This window comes from Opisthocomus hoazin, chromosome 19, assembly GCF_030867145.1.
Source record: "Opisthocomus hoazin isolate bOpiHoa1 chromosome 19, bOpiHoa1.hap1, whole genome shotgun sequence".
In the NCBI taxonomy this organism is placed as follows: domain Eukaryota; kingdom Metazoa; phylum Chordata; class Aves; order Opisthocomiformes; family Opisthocomidae; genus Opisthocomus; species Opisthocomus hoazin.
In genome coordinates this window covers 184,071-199,249 of record NC_134432.1, presented here as the reverse complement: position 1 = coordinate 199,249, position 15,179 = coordinate 184,071, and the positions used below count along the sequence as shown (strand labels likewise).

The following is a 15,179-nucleotide window of genomic DNA, read 5'->3' as shown; positions in this document are numbered from 1 at the left end:
AATGAATTTCAGAATTTCAAGGAATGGGGCATCTACCATCTCTCTGGGCAACCTTATCCAGTGTTTCACCACCCCCATTGTAAAAAATTTCTTCCTTATACTAGTTTAATCCAACCTCTTAAATTTAATGCTGTTGCCCCTTGTCCTATAGCAACAGGCCTTGCTAAAATGCGTGTCCCCATCTTTCTCATAAACCCTGTGTAAGTACTGAAAGGCTGCAATAAGGCCTGCCCAGAGCCTTTTCTTCTCCAGGCTGAACAACCCCAGCTCTCTCAGCCTTTCCTCACAGGAGAGGCGTTCTATCAATCTAATCATTTTTGTAGCCCTTCTCTGGACGTGATCAAAGAGATCCACTAGCTCCCACCTGCTTGTCTTAAAGAACTGAGTTGTACACAGGTACAGAAAGATTTCTCTACATTGCCAATAATGAAAAAAAAGGTAAACAGGACACATTTTCATCAACTTGAAAACTCTCTCTTCAGCTGTATCACCTCTCCTCAGCATCTAACGTGGTCAACCTTTCACCAGGGATTTCTGTACAAGACCTGTTTTAGACAGAGAAAGAAAGGAGAGATATAAAAAAAGGGAAGACATCACCCCACGCTTTCCTCCCCTCATCACATAGAGAACTCCAGGCACTGAGGCCTGCAGAAGGAGGGAAGTGGCTGTGCAGAACAATATGCTCATAAGCCTATGGTGAGTGGCCAGTGCTACAAGTGGTTGAATAGAGAGCACTCCAGGCTAAACAAAATCCTGTTCCGTTCTCTAACACATCACCCCCTGCCCTCCACCCCTCATCTCACAGAGAACCCCAGAACAGCAGCACTGCCTCACAGAGACAATCTCTTCAGTCTGTGCTTAACCTCAGCTTTGGCAGAAAAGACTTATCTCCAGACACCGGCACTGGGAAAATACACTTTTATTAGACAGATTTTACACTGGAAGCCAGCTGTACCCTTGTGAAAGACACATGCGCAAAGACCACTGGGTCAGACAGACAGGGTTCATGTCTCTGGAGAAGTGGAGTGGATGTAGACATCCCTGGAGCAAAAGAATTATCACAGATAAAATGCCCAAAGAACAGGAGGTTCCCCAACAACATTGCAAATCTCTTGTGAAGAGACATGGGCAGCTTATTGCTGCGGAAGAATTGCTGATTGAATGAGCTTCTTCAGGGCGTCTTTGAGCTCCTGGTTTCTCATGCTGTAGATGAGAGGGTTCACTGCTGGAGGAACCACTGAATACAGAATAGCCACCACCACATCCAGGGAAGGGGAGGAGATGGAGGGAGTCTTCAGGTAGGCAAACACTGCAGTGCTGATAAACAGGGAGACCACAGCCAGGTGACGGAGGCACGTGGAAAAGGCTTTGTGCCATCCCTCCTCAGAGGGGATCCTCAGCACGGCCCTGAAGATCTGCACATAGGACAGCACAATGAAAACAGAGCACCCAAAAACTAAAGAAACACTAAGCATAACAACCCCAACTTCCCTGAGGTAGGAGTGTGAGCAGGAGAGCTTGAGGATCTGGGGGATTTTGCAGAAGAACTGCTCCACAGCGTTGCCCTTGCAGAGGGGTATGGAAAATGTATTGGCAGTGTGCAGGAGAGAATTGAGCAAAGCACTGCCCCAGGCAGCTGCCGCCATGTGGACACAAGCTCTGCTGCACAGGAGGGTCCCATAGTGCAGGGGTCTGCAGATGGCAACATAGCGGTCGTAGGCCATGATGGTGAGAAGACAATACTCTGCTCCAACCAAGAGGACAAACAGAAAGACTTGGGCAGCACATCCTGCGTAGGAGATGTCCCTGGAGTCCCAGAGGGAATTGGCCATGGCTTTGGGGAGAACATTGGAGATGGATCCCAGGTCAATGACGGCAAGGTTGAGGAGGAAGAAGTACATGGGGGTGTGGAGGCGGTGGTCGCAGGCTATGGTGGTGATGATGAGGCCGTTGTTCAGGAGGGCAGCCAGGTAGATGCCCAGGAAGAGACAGAAGTGCAAGAGCTGCAGCTGCCACGAATCCGTGAAGGCAAGGAGCATAAACTTCGTGGTGGAACTGCCATTGGACATTTTATTCCTCAGGGAACAGAAACACTGTCCAAGGAGCTAAAAACAGTGAGAATTTAGAGAATTATTCTCTGAGACATTTCTCAGACTCTATCCATGATAAACCCCCCACCCCCTGCATTTCTTTTTCTGGGAGACCTTCCTTCACATTTCTGCATGGAGATTTGGTTGCTGCTGGTTGAAAGTGCTATGAGGAGCAGAACCTCTGCCAACGGGCTGCCGAGGGGTCAGCCCTGCTCTGTAGCAGTGGGTTCAAGGGCATGGTGGGACAGGGACCTCTCTTGGTGTTCGACTGTGTCAGATGAAAGTGCTCCTGATGCAAAATGGCATGTCATCTAAGCAATCATGTAAACAGAAGTGAGCTTGAAGGATCTGGGGGTTTTTGACAGCTCTCCTCATCTCACCTGGGAAGTGCTCTTGGATGTCAGAAACCCTCAGCATTTCTGCTGCACTCAGGGAGAAGAGAGCGAGTCCTGCAAGCCAAAAGGATTGCCTGTGGCTTAGTGCGGAGTGAGGGAAGCTGGTCTGTCCCTCGTCTTCTTCGCAGCTGACCCAGGCTTGCACCTTTCTGATGTGGAGAGTGATCGCACAGCACCTCCCTAACACCATTGTTGCTGGGCAGCTGCTTTAAGCCACTGTGCTCTGCAGAGGGAAATGGATACAGTGTGGGAGAGCTGCACCATGGCTATGATGGAGCTCTGGCTTTAAAGGGGTTGGTTTGTGCCTGCAGCTCCACAGCCCTGAGGGATCTTTGCTAAGTGCAAGAAAAGTGAAGAGGCCTTGCTCAGAGTAAGTGTTCTGCGTTGGAGGGGATGACATAGAGTTTTCTGAATCTTTCCTCCCACAACTTTTCTTATTCTGTTTTCCCCTCATTCCCTGATCATAGCCCCGCTTTGAGGGAAACTCCTCCTGGGAGGTGTTTCCCTGTCCCATGTATTTCCCTGTCAGTGCTCACAGACCCCATCCAAAACTCTGTGCACTCACCTACAGAAATCTGCCTATACGCAGGGCGCTGGCTGTGTGCATTATCCGATTTGAAGGTTCAAAAGGACAAAACACCCTTATGAGTCCAGCAGAGATGATGACAATTCTGTCCGCAGGCAGCACAATGGTGGCTGAAGGCAGCTTCGGAGGCTCCAGGCAGACCTACTGACAACTCAAAGATACAGCTCAGGCATCTCAATGTCTTGTTCAAACTAGAGAATTCCTTTTCTATTTCTCTTTCCTTCCCTCCTAATTCCCCCTCTTGTCACTTGCCCTCACAGGAGGAAACTGAAAACACAGACTTGGGAAATCTCTTTATAGTAGACCCTGCCTTGGCCTTCCTCTTGAAACACCCCCTTGGAAGTTTTCTAGTGCTTATCCAGTGCTGTGAGCAGCCCTGACCCAGACAGCACCCTCTTGACAGCAGAGTGACCCTGCCCTACTGGAGTCACTCCTTCCACCCACAGCTTCTCCCTGCAACTCCATGGGAGCTTCTAGGCAGGCTGAGTGCTGACCCTGAGAAGCAGCACAAAGACCCCAGGAGTGAAAAGACTCTGCTCGAAAGGACAGCCCTGGGCACCCCTGGCTTCAGGGCCCTGTAGTCATCTCCATCATCAGCCAGTCAGCATGCCCTGTCCCTCTGACAGGACAGCAGGGAAGCCCTGCTCTGGAGCATGTTCTTCTTCACAACAGACATAGTGTGAGAGACATCCTGAGAGCTCCAGTAAAGAGTGGGATGTACCAGCATTAGGAGATCTCTCCAGGAACCACACCTGCATTGTCCTACAGCCAGAGACTTACCATGTGAATGACTGTGAAGATTTCTTCCCCGGTCAACTCTCAGAATCTTGCTGCTCCAGACTGCCTTTATCTCTCTCTGCCTCAGTTCTTACCCCTCACTGTCTGAAGGTAGTGCCCTCAGCCCTGCTTCAATTTGCAGAGGTTCTGCTCCTGGGTAGAGCTGTCTCTCGGCAGTGCTCCCAACTTGGTATTTTATCTACTCTGGGCTCCCTTGAGGTGTCTCTTGGTCTCCAGGACAACTTGCTGTGAAACAGGATGAAGTAATCGCTGATGTTTCCTCCATCAGCTGGGGAGAGACACTCAGTTTCAGCAGTGGAATTTCTCTTATCACCAAAAGAATTAGCTGCAAGTGTCACCTTTCCTTGTCCCACCTTTAGGCAGGACAGCCAGAGTAGGACAGGCAGGGATCTCCTTCACCCCTGCTAAGAGAAGGCATTCAGCTGATTTAACTGAGGTATCTCACCTTGGGTCTGTAGTCCTAGGGCTCAAAGGGGATTCAGCCCCTCCCAGTGCCTGCCACAGCCCCACAGGAGGTGGGACTCCTCTTGCCTCCCTTCAGGTGGGCATTAAATGGGCACCTGCAGGTGAGCTCCATTTCTAAGTTCCCATTCTAATTAATGTGGAGGGAGGCCATGAGTGAAGGGTTCAGATGCAAATGTCTGGTGGCATGTGAGATGGTAGAGGTGGTCTAAGATATGTGCAAGTACAAAAGGAGCAGTTTGTAGAGACAGGGCAACATCTGGGGGCATCCTCTTAGAGGCTGCTGGTCATTCCCTTTTACCAAAGGAAAAGACAGCTGATGCCCAAAATAAGGGCAACTGAATCTGTCCCTACTCTTTATGTTCATGGTGGCCTACAGAGGCATCCATCTGAATGATCTGAGTCGTGTGCCACAGGGAGAGTTCAGTCTCTCTCATCCTTCTGCTCTGTTTCCTAGATCACCACTGAAATACATTGGCAGTTGTTTCATGTTTATCCCCATCTTGACTTGGAGAATTCAGGGCAGCTATGTATTTTCATGTTCATAATTGTCACCGAAAATCCGGGAACAAAACCTCGTAACACCAATGTAGTGTTAAAAGGCAGCATTCTTTATTGCAGCGCTGGATGCATGGGGGATAATTCCACCAAACGTGCATACCTCATACCTTTTCCATGCAGTTTATATAGATCAAAAATATACATATTTATTCTATTCATGCATATTCAATATTATTCTCTTTGGCGACTGGTGTAAACTTTTCTCGCTTCTTATGTAAATTGTTGCGCAGACTCAGTCACCTTCTTCCATTGTTCCTTTTTGAGTAGGTGGTATTACTGGAGTAGGGGGTCAGTGAGTCGGTGGTCGCCATCTCCCCCTGCCGGAACTACCTTTTAACTGTTCGGCTCGCAATCTTGGCAGTCCTGGTCAGTTTCTTGAGTCCGTTTCACAGAACCACACTCCATCATTTGTCTTGATAAAAGCACAATTACCTACTATGGTTAGCATTAGTGGTTACCTAGAGAATAGACCTCTGTTCCCAGACCTAATGTCCAGGTGGGTCGGGCTGTACCAGGAACACAGCAGCAGTGTTCATGTTTATGGTCAACTCTTTCTATCACCCTGGTTACATTTCCCCCCTTTGGAAGTTTTGAAATAATAATTTCTTTTCAATACTTCCATCCTAAATTAAATTATATTTTAGTTACACACTGATTCAATACTGTAATGTCAATAATGATTCTATAACAATGCAATTATCTGCTATCCACTATGTGATGGTGGGAGCGTCGTGACCGAATCACTTAAAACTTGCCTTTTGGTTAATGCCTGAAAAATCATTCGATTGAAGGCTGGTTTGTTGGCGAGTTACTTTTTTAAACAATAATAAAACATATCACTAAAAATATGATTAACAAATGTAGCCCAGTACTAATTAAGGATTTTACTCAGGAACTCTCATTCTACCCCAATGCACTAAAAATTTTGTCAAGCCAATTTTCTTCCAGAGTTCATGGGAAGTATACTAACTGTTCTGCATTTATTGACAGCCGATCCTTACTTCTTACTACTCCCCAATGTGACTGCGCATGCTTTTCTTTCGCAAGTTCTAACATAACTTGCGGGGCTACTATTCCCTGCTTTTCTGGCGTTACCCACCACCCTCCTGTATTTTGTGATGCTTTTAATTTTTCTGCCAATTGATCATCCAATTTACTGTATTTTGGTTTCAGATTCGGGATTTTTATCTGTTTTAGTGGTACTAGTGCAAGGATACCCCGTTCCACAGCTTCTTTTGCCATTTTATTTGCCAATCTATTACCTGTGTTTACAGCTGCCTGACCAAATTGATGAGCCTTGCAATGCATTACCGCCACTTCCTTTGGCTCATGCACCTCTTCTAGGAGCTGGAGGATTTCTTCTTTATGCTTTATCGATGATCCTTGGGGCTGAAAACAGTCCTCTTTCTTTCCAGATGGCTCCATGAGCATGAATCACACCAAATGCATATTTGGAATCAGTCTGTATATTTACCCTCTTTCCTTCTGCCATTTGCAAGGCTTGCTTCAACGCCACCAGTTCTGCTTTCTGTGACGAGGTATTTGCAGGCAGCGTTCCTGACTCCAGTACCTTGGTGGTGGTGACAACAGCGTATCCGGACATTCGTCTTCCTTCTTTCACAAAGCTGCTCTCATCCGTAAATAACTCCAAATCAGGATTTTCCAGGGGTTCATCTTTCAGGTCCGATCTGCTGGAATAGACTTGTTCAACAGTTAGCAGGCAGTCGTGTTCTAGATTTTCTGTTGGATTTTCCATCAACAGAAACATTGCTGGATTTACAACAGTTGTGGTTTTTAATTCCACATCGTCTTGTTCCAGCAAGACAGCCTGATATTTTAGCATTCTGCTGGGGGATAGTCAATGGACCCTCCTTTTGTTCTAAAACAGTTACCACCATGTGTGGTACATACACCACCATCTTTTGGCCCATAGTCAATTCTCGAGCTTCCTGAATCAGCAGTACCGTTGCTGCCACAGCGCGCAAACATCCCGGCCATCCTTTACTCACGTTGTCAAGTTGTTTAGAGAAGTATCCTACTGGCCACTTCCAGGATCCCAGACGTTGTGCCAGCACTCCAAGGGCCAGATGTTGCCTCTCATGTACAAACAGCTCCAAAGTTTTGGTTAGATCAGGTAAACCCAATGCAGGGGCCATCATCAATGCCTTTTTAAGTTCCCTAAATGATTTTTGGCATTTAGGCCATCTTGTAGCAAGGTTCTCCCATTCAAAAGCAAATATGGTTTGACTTTGTATATCCAGAGGTGTGCAAAAGAAGGCATCCTTTAAATCTAGTACAGTAAACCATTTATGTTCCTCTTTATAGATGTCAGCAAAGTATAAGGATTGGCTACTACTGGATGTATATCTTGAACTATCTGGTTTATAGCTCTTAAATCCTGGACTAGCCGATATTCCTTTCCGGTAATATAGGAGTGTTATATTCTGACTCGCATTCTACCAAAAGTCCACATTCCAAAAATTTCGTGATTAACCCCTCCAATCCTTTTCGAGCTCCCCACTTAATAGGATATTGTTTTTGTCTTACTGGTTTGGATCCAGGTTTTAAGGTCACTTTTACCGGTTCTGCTGATTTGGACCGTCCCGGAACTTCATTTGCCCAAACCAAGGGGATTACTGCCTTTTCCACCTCTTCTGGAATTTGTTCCTCCTTAAAAGAATCCTGTAACATAAACACCCTTGCCTCTACGGCTTTTGATTCTGGTATCAATAATTCAATTTCCTCATTTTTAAAAGTTATTTGTGCCTCCAATTTGCTTAATAAATCTCTTCCTAACAAAGGCAATGGACATTCAGGCATATATAGAAACTGGTGAGTTACCCACTGTTTTCTCAATCTAAATTTCAACAGCTCTAAGAAAGGTTAATTTTCTTTTTACCCTGTTGCACCAACAACATCTACAGATTTATGACTACATTTCCCTTTACATGTGCTTAATACCAAATAAGTGACCCTTGTATTTATTAAAAATTTATTAAATTTATAAATTTATTAAAAATTTTACTTCCTCATTCCCTAGCTTCTCAGAAAGGGGCTTGGAGGGGAGAAGCCGATTCTGCTACCCCCCCCCCGTCCTTCCCCGTATGCTTCCCGAAACCGGCCTAAACCTTCCTGCCCCCCCCCCCCCCAGGAGAAACAGAAGGACTGTCTGTCTCAGATTTTCGGTCCTCCTGATCACCTCCCCATCTCCGACAAGGTGCAACCATTAATTCAACATCATCCTCCTCAGGATCATATTTCAAACACTCTTTGCCAATACTACAAGCGACGCAACATTTCTTTGAACCCTTTTCGCAGTTTCCTTTCTTTAAAGCTATTACCATAGAACCGCGCGGATGTATCCCACACTGCCTGTGCCATTCCGAATGATTTGTGAATGAGAAAAACAAATCTACATATGTCATTTCTTCCTATTTACCTTCCCTTTTTACAAAACAACATTAATTGCAAAACGGTATTATAACACAGTGTCCCGTCCTCCGGCCACTTCTCCCCGTCATCCAGAGTATATAACGGCCACCAATGATTACAATACTCAATTAACTGTTTCCGAGTTAAAGGGTCCCCCCGCAGCTCTTTCCAGTGTTTTAAAATACATCCCAAAGTCGTGTCCCGTGGGATGGGTCTTTTACTCGGAAAGGTACCCGTCCTTCAAACGACCAATGGTAGTGATTGTGCACTATATCACAGACACTAGCCAGAGGGATCCCACCCTCTGTGAGATCTCCCTCTCAGATCCCAGCCCCCGCTGAGATCCTGGAGACTTCAACCCCCTGTTGAAGACCTCCCCCTTGGGCCCTGCTCCACCGGCTTTCACCGAGCAGAGACTTTCCACAAAGGTACCTTTTAGCCCAACTCTACGAGGTTTTCACCACGATTTACGAGCAGGCATATATTATACCTAAAGAATGCCTTCATTAAATTCCAGGGGACTTACTTGGAATCCTTCAGTCCGGGGATCAGAGGTTCTCCTCGAGAATCCCTAGATGCCGGCTGGAGGTCCCGTGATCCTGCAGATCCGTCGGTATTCACAAGCAGGGTCCCATCTGGGTCACCAGAAACTGTCACCGAAAATCCAGGAATAAAACCTCGTCACACCAATGTAGTGTTAACAGCCAGGCATTCTTTATTGCGACATCGGATGCACGGGGGATAATTCCACCGAACATGCATACCCCGTACCCCTTCCGTGCAGTTTATATAGCACAAAATATACATATTCATCTGATAACATAAGCCCTTCCTTTCATGGTCAATTCAGTCCATTTTCATACACTCCTCCCACCCGCGCTTGCGCAGTGCCTCCTAGTGGTGGTCGTCGGGGGTCCCAAGATGAAGGCTTATCCTCTTCATCACAGTTTCTGCGCAAACTCAGTCCTCTTCTGGCTCTTGTCGTTGTGGCACGAGTTGTCTTGACCAGTTCTAGGCACCTGCTGGTTTGAATTAAAACTAACTTCTTTTGGGGGGAGATGTATGACTTTTTGCTTCAATTAATTCACACAATAGATAGGTACCACAAATGTACCTGCAACCATTTGGTAATGCTATTTCTATTAAAAATCCCCCTCCACCACTATTGTTTAACATTAATGATTACCTAGGGACTAAACCCTCTGTTCCCAGACCTAATGTCCAGATGGGCAAGGCTGTAGCAGGGACATAGCAGCATTGTTCATGCTTTATGATTAACTAATTCCATCACCTTGGTTACAGGCCCACATTACACCTCTCCATTCTTTTACTCCTGATGAAGCAGTATCAGCTTATCTTGCAGCCCTTACCATCCTCTGCAAGTATCAAGACTGCAGGAGCTTTGGCTTTGTCATCATTCCCGCATCCACGGACGAGGTTTCTAAATTCCCCCTTTGCAGCTTCCCCTGTTTCCAGCTCCTGTGTGCTGCCTTTTTGCCGTGGAACTCAGACAGGTCATGTCATCAGCCTCCTGAGAAGAATGCTTCTCTTCATGGGTGTTCAGACAGATCATTCTTGTGCTCTGAGGAGGCTGTAAGCTTTATCAGATTTCCTGAGCTCCTTCCCCCTGCAGAGCTGCTTCCCATGACACCACCAGTATCAGTATCCCAGGTATGTCAAAGTCTTCTTCTCTTGACTTCACCCATCTGTACGCCACTGCTGGCCTTCCTCACTCCTGGCACCTGGGACCCCACCATTCTCTGGTCACGACAGCCAAGGCAGACACTGATGATCACATCCCTGATCAGCACTTCCTTGTTGGCCAGGGCCAGGTCCTGGTAAGCATCTCCCTTCTCAGCCCACTTGGCAGCTGTGTTAACAAGTTGTCCCAAGATCCTCCCGACTGCTGGCACCCTGTTTCCTTGCCTGGCTGGGGAATGCCAGGGCAGTTACTGTCCCCCATGGGAACCTGCTCATTGACCTGAGACTTCCTCGGGTTGCAGACAGAAGACTTCTTCTGCTTCCTCACCCTGCTCAAGCAGTTTGTAACTGCCAAAACAAAGTCACTCTTGCTGACTTCTCCTCTCATCCTCACTCACAAAAGCTAACCAAACATGTTACCCAGGTCTTAGAGGAGCTCCATATATCCGAGCTGCTCCTTCACACAGAGAGCATCCCCCTGTTACTCATACTCCCTGAAGCAGAGACTGTATCTTTCTCTTGCATCACCCAAGCTCAGAAAGCTGTCCCATCACATCTCCAGTAATCCAAAAACTTCATAGTGGTGTGACAAGTCATGGGGTTTCAGCTCCTCCTGCCCGTGCTCCAGCTCCTCCTGGCCATGCACATTTGGGTTGCAACATCTCAGCTCTCGCACCAAGGTAGAGCACAGACTGCTCACAAGGAAAGCTGAGCTCTGCTCCTGACTAGTAGACCATTGTAGATTGAGCAGTTCATGCTGCACTGCATAGATTGCTTAGCAGCAGGACAAACTCAGCAGCTCGATGGTCACAGTGGAGCCTGCAGGCAGCTCCCACCCGGTACTGACCATTCCAGCACCTGCGCGGCCTTGTCTCCATCTAGCCATGCAGCATGAAGTTCTCATGAGAACATCCTTTCTGTTGGATTTAGAGATGATGAACAGAGTTGTTACCTTGCAGGGAAATACAAGAAGAGGTTGAATGACTGAAATAAGACACTTTTTTCTGTGGAGAGGGTCTGCAAGGCATTCTGCATGTGGATAGGATTACCATTTGATGCTACACCACCCAGGCATCCCACCACCTAAAAGGAAGAAAGACTACCGATACTTTTCTCTCCTTACAATCTTAGTCCTAACAGCATTTTACCTCACAGAATCAGAGTACCTTTCTTAACTAGGATCATAACAGACCAGCACCTCCTGGTAAAAAAGCTCTCTAGGTATACATAGATGCAGTTCCTCTGCTCCCATGGACTGGTAAGGCCATAGTCTGCAAAAGTAACCCCTGGCCGGATCCCCATCCACCACTGGCTGTTGTGCTCCTGAGTCCTGTCTCAAAGCTCAAAGGTCTGGGAGACCTTGGTGGTGGTAACTGAGGCAAAGAGGTCATAGACTATGTGAGATCTATCTAGACCTCCTCTTACTAAATTCAGCAGTGGCCCCATACTCTCCTTTCCTTCTTTACCTCTTCCTAATGCAGCACAGCTCATTTTGGTGCCTGTTGCATTACCTTTTCAGTTGGAATTCAGTTAATGATTAATGCTTTAAAGAATAAGGATTCTACCTGGGCCTGGAGGAGGCTTTGCTTGAGGACAAGATGTATCCAGGCACACTGTGAAAACAGTTGTTGTGTTCCTTGACTGTTTTATCATGGGTGTGAGTAACGAGCCCAGTTCTTTGTGCTTTGTGTTCATGCAATGCCTGCAGCTCTTGGGTAGAGGAGGGACAGACCTTGACTCTCTGATGGCACCTGGTGGCTGATGTCTCTGACTGAAGGCATCAGTCAATGACACAGAGGTACCAAGTCACAGTCTTTGTGATGCCATCTGGAGGGACCTGTCACACACACTCCAAAGGGAAACTGCTTTCCTGTAGGTCCTCTGCTGTCCCTACCAGCCCTGGCATCACATGTAGCTTTGTGGGCCTGGATTTGGACATGAAACTGAGTGGCTGCCCTAAATTCTCCAAGTCAACATGGGGATAAACATGAAACAACTGCCGACGTAGTCAGTGGTGATCTAGTAAATACAGTAGAAGGATGACAGAGACTGAGCTCTCCCTATGGTACAGGACACGAACTACTCAGATGAGTGCCTCTGTAGACCACCCTGAACATGATTAGTAGCGACACGTTCAACTGCCCTTATTTTGGGCATCAGCTGTCATTTCCTTTGGCGAAAGCAGCCTCTAAGAGGATGCCCCCAGATGTTGCCCTGTCTCTACAAACTGCTCCGTTTGTACCTGCACATATCTTAGACCATCTCTGCCATCTCACATGCCAGCAGACAGCTTCATCTGAACTCCTCAGTTTTGGTCTTCAATTCCATTAGTTAGCATGGGAGCTTCGAAAAGGAGCTCACCTGCAGGTGCCCATTTAATGCCCACCTGAAGAGAGACAAGAGGAATTCCACCTTCTGTGGGGTTGTGGCAGGCACTGGGGGGAGCTGAATCCCCTTTGAGTCCCAGGACTACAGACCCAGGATGAGATGCCTCAGTTGACTCATCTGAATGCCTTCCATCAGCAGGGGTGAAGGAGATCCCAGCCTGTCCTGCTCTGGCTGTCCTGCCTAAAGATGGGATAAGAAAAGGGGATACTTGGAGCTAACTCTTTTGGTAACAGGAGAAGTGCCACTGCTGAAATTGTGTCTCTGGAGCTGAGGGAGAAAATATCAGTGATTGCTTCAGTTTGTTTCACAGCAAGTTGTCCTGGAGACCAAGAGACACCTCAAGGGAGGCCAGAGTGGGTAGACATAATGCTGCCTTGGGCTGGTTCTGTGCTGTTGAGCTGAACTGGGCTCCTGGCAACCAGGTAGCTCTGCAGAGAGACAGCTGTGCGCAGGAGCAGCTCCTCTGCAAAGCACAACAGGGCTGAGGGCACTGCCTGCAGGCAGCAAGGGGAGAGGACTGAGGCAGAGAGAGGTTAAAAGCAGTGTGAGGCAGGAGGGTGCTCTGCACTCACTGAGGGAGCAACCCTCACAGTCCATAACATGGTAAGTCTCTGGCTGTTGGACAATGCAGGTGCCGTTCCTGGAGGGGTCTCCTCAAGCTGGTACATCCCACGGTTTACAGGATCTATCAGGATGTCTCTCACAGTATCTCTTTGATAGAGCAGAAGAACGTGCTCCAGAGCAGGGCCTCCCTGTTGTGCTGTCAGAGGGACAGGCCATGATGGCTGCCTTCTTCTGGGGATGAACGCAGGGCCATGCAGGCAGGGGTGCCCAGGGCTGTCCTTCAGAGGGGGCTCCCTGTACTCCAGGGGTCTTTGTGCTGCCTTCCAGGGTCAGCACTCAGCCTGCACTGCAGGGATCCCCACAGAGTGGTGAGGAGAAGCTGTGGATGGAAGGAGTGACCCTGACAGAGGAGGATCCTTTGGCTATCGAGAGGGTGCTCTCTGGGTCAGGGCTGCTCACAGCACCAGATCAGCACTGGGAACTTTCAACGGGAAGGTCAACAGAGCATATACTAAAAAGATAAGAAGTTTTCCAGAGTCTGTGTTTTTGTTCCTACTCTGAGGGCAGGGCACACGAGGGGATGTGGAGGGGGAGAGGAAAGAGAGATAAAAAATTGTTCCAGATTGAACAAGTCACTGAGAAGCCGGAGCTGTATCTCTGAGTTCTCAGTAGGTCTGCTAGGACCCTCCTAAAGTGCCTTCAGCCACTCTTCTGCCTATGGACAGCAGCAGCATCACCTTTGCTGAACCCATCAGGTTTTCCTACCCTTTTGAAGCTCCAAACAGGAAAACATGTCCAGGCAGTTGCCTGCAAACAGGCAGGATTCTGTAGGGCCAGGGTGAGTGCACAGGGGTTGGGATGGGGTCTGTGAGTGCTGACAGGGAGTAGAGATGGAACAGAGAAACACCTCCCAGGAGGAAGATCTCCAGGCAGCAGGGATATGATCAAGTAATGATAGGACAGGAAAACCGGAAAGGTTGTAGGAGGAAGAATTCAGAAAATTCCACATGATCTCCTTCAATGCAGAGCCCTTCCTCTGAGCAAGACCCCTTGCCCCCTCTCCCACCCACCAAAGCCTCTGCCCTCAGGGCTGCGGGCTCCAAGCCATGAACCCCCTCCTCTGCAGCAGAGCTCCAGCAGAGCCAGGGGGCAGCTCTCCAGCCACGTCTCCATTTCTCTGTTGCAGACCACAGGGGCTCAGAGCTCAACTGCCCGGCAATGTTGGTGTCTGGGAGGTGGTGTGATATTACCCTCTACCTCAGAAAGGTCCAAGCACAAGGCAGATGGGAACAAGACACATGGACAAACCAGCTCCCCTCACTCTGCATTAAACCACAGGCAATCCTCTTGCCTTGCAGGACTTGCTCTGTGCTCCCCAGCTGCTGCAGAAGTGCTGAGGGTTTCTGAGATCCAAGCACACAACAGAGGTGAGATAAAGGGAGTTGTAAAAAAACCCCAAACCTTTTGAAATGTCTTCTGCTATTCCAGTCCTTAGCAGTGGGAGTGCAAAGGCGGACAAGCCCTGCTGCATTAGGAGCAGTTTCATGTGACAAGGTCAAACACCAGGACTGACCCCTACCCTCATATTTCCCATGAACCCACCGCTGCAGAGCAGGACTGGCTCCTCGGCAGACGGTGGGCAGAGGTTGTTCTCCTTACGGCGCGTTGAGACAGCACCAACAGCAGCTCCAAACTCAGAGCTGATGCAATGTCTCCTAGAAAAAGAAAAAAAGCATGCATGTGTGTGTGTGTGAGTGTGTGTGTTTAGGAGGGAGAGGGGTACTGGGAAATGTATTTGATTTTGCTCAGAAAAGTCTCCACTAAATTGTAACTGTTATTTCCTTCTTGGACAGTGGTCTATACCCAGTGGCAGCAAATGACCAACATCAGCTCCATCACCCAGTTCCTCCTCCTGGCATTCGCAAACACACGGGAGCTGCAGCTCTTGCACTTCTGGCTCTTCCTGGCCATCTACCTGGCTGCCCTCCTGGGCAATGGCCTCATCGTCACTGCCATAGCCTCTGACCACCACCTCCACATCCCCATGTACTTCTTCCTCCTCAACCTCTCCCTCCGTGACCTGGGCTCTGTCACTACCACTCTTTCGAAATCCATGGCCAATTCCCTCTGGGACTCCAGGGTCATCTCCTATGCAGGATGTGTTGTCCAGTTATTTCTCTTTGCCTTCTTCATTGCAGCTGA

At 48.2% G+C, this 15,179-nt stretch overlaps 1 protein-coding gene across 1 annotated transcript; it reads right to left on the bottom strand.

The window, feature by feature from the left end:
- Positions 1-1,133: 1,133 nt before the first annotated feature.
- Positions 1,134-2,069, bottom strand: LOC142363599 (olfactory receptor 14J1-like). Its single transcript, XM_075439254.1, has one exon. The coding sequence runs from the start codon at positions 2,067-2,069 to the stop codon at positions 1,134-1,136; it is 936 nt and encodes a 311-aa protein (XP_075295369.1).
- Positions 2,070-15,179: the final 13,110 nt, after the last annotated feature.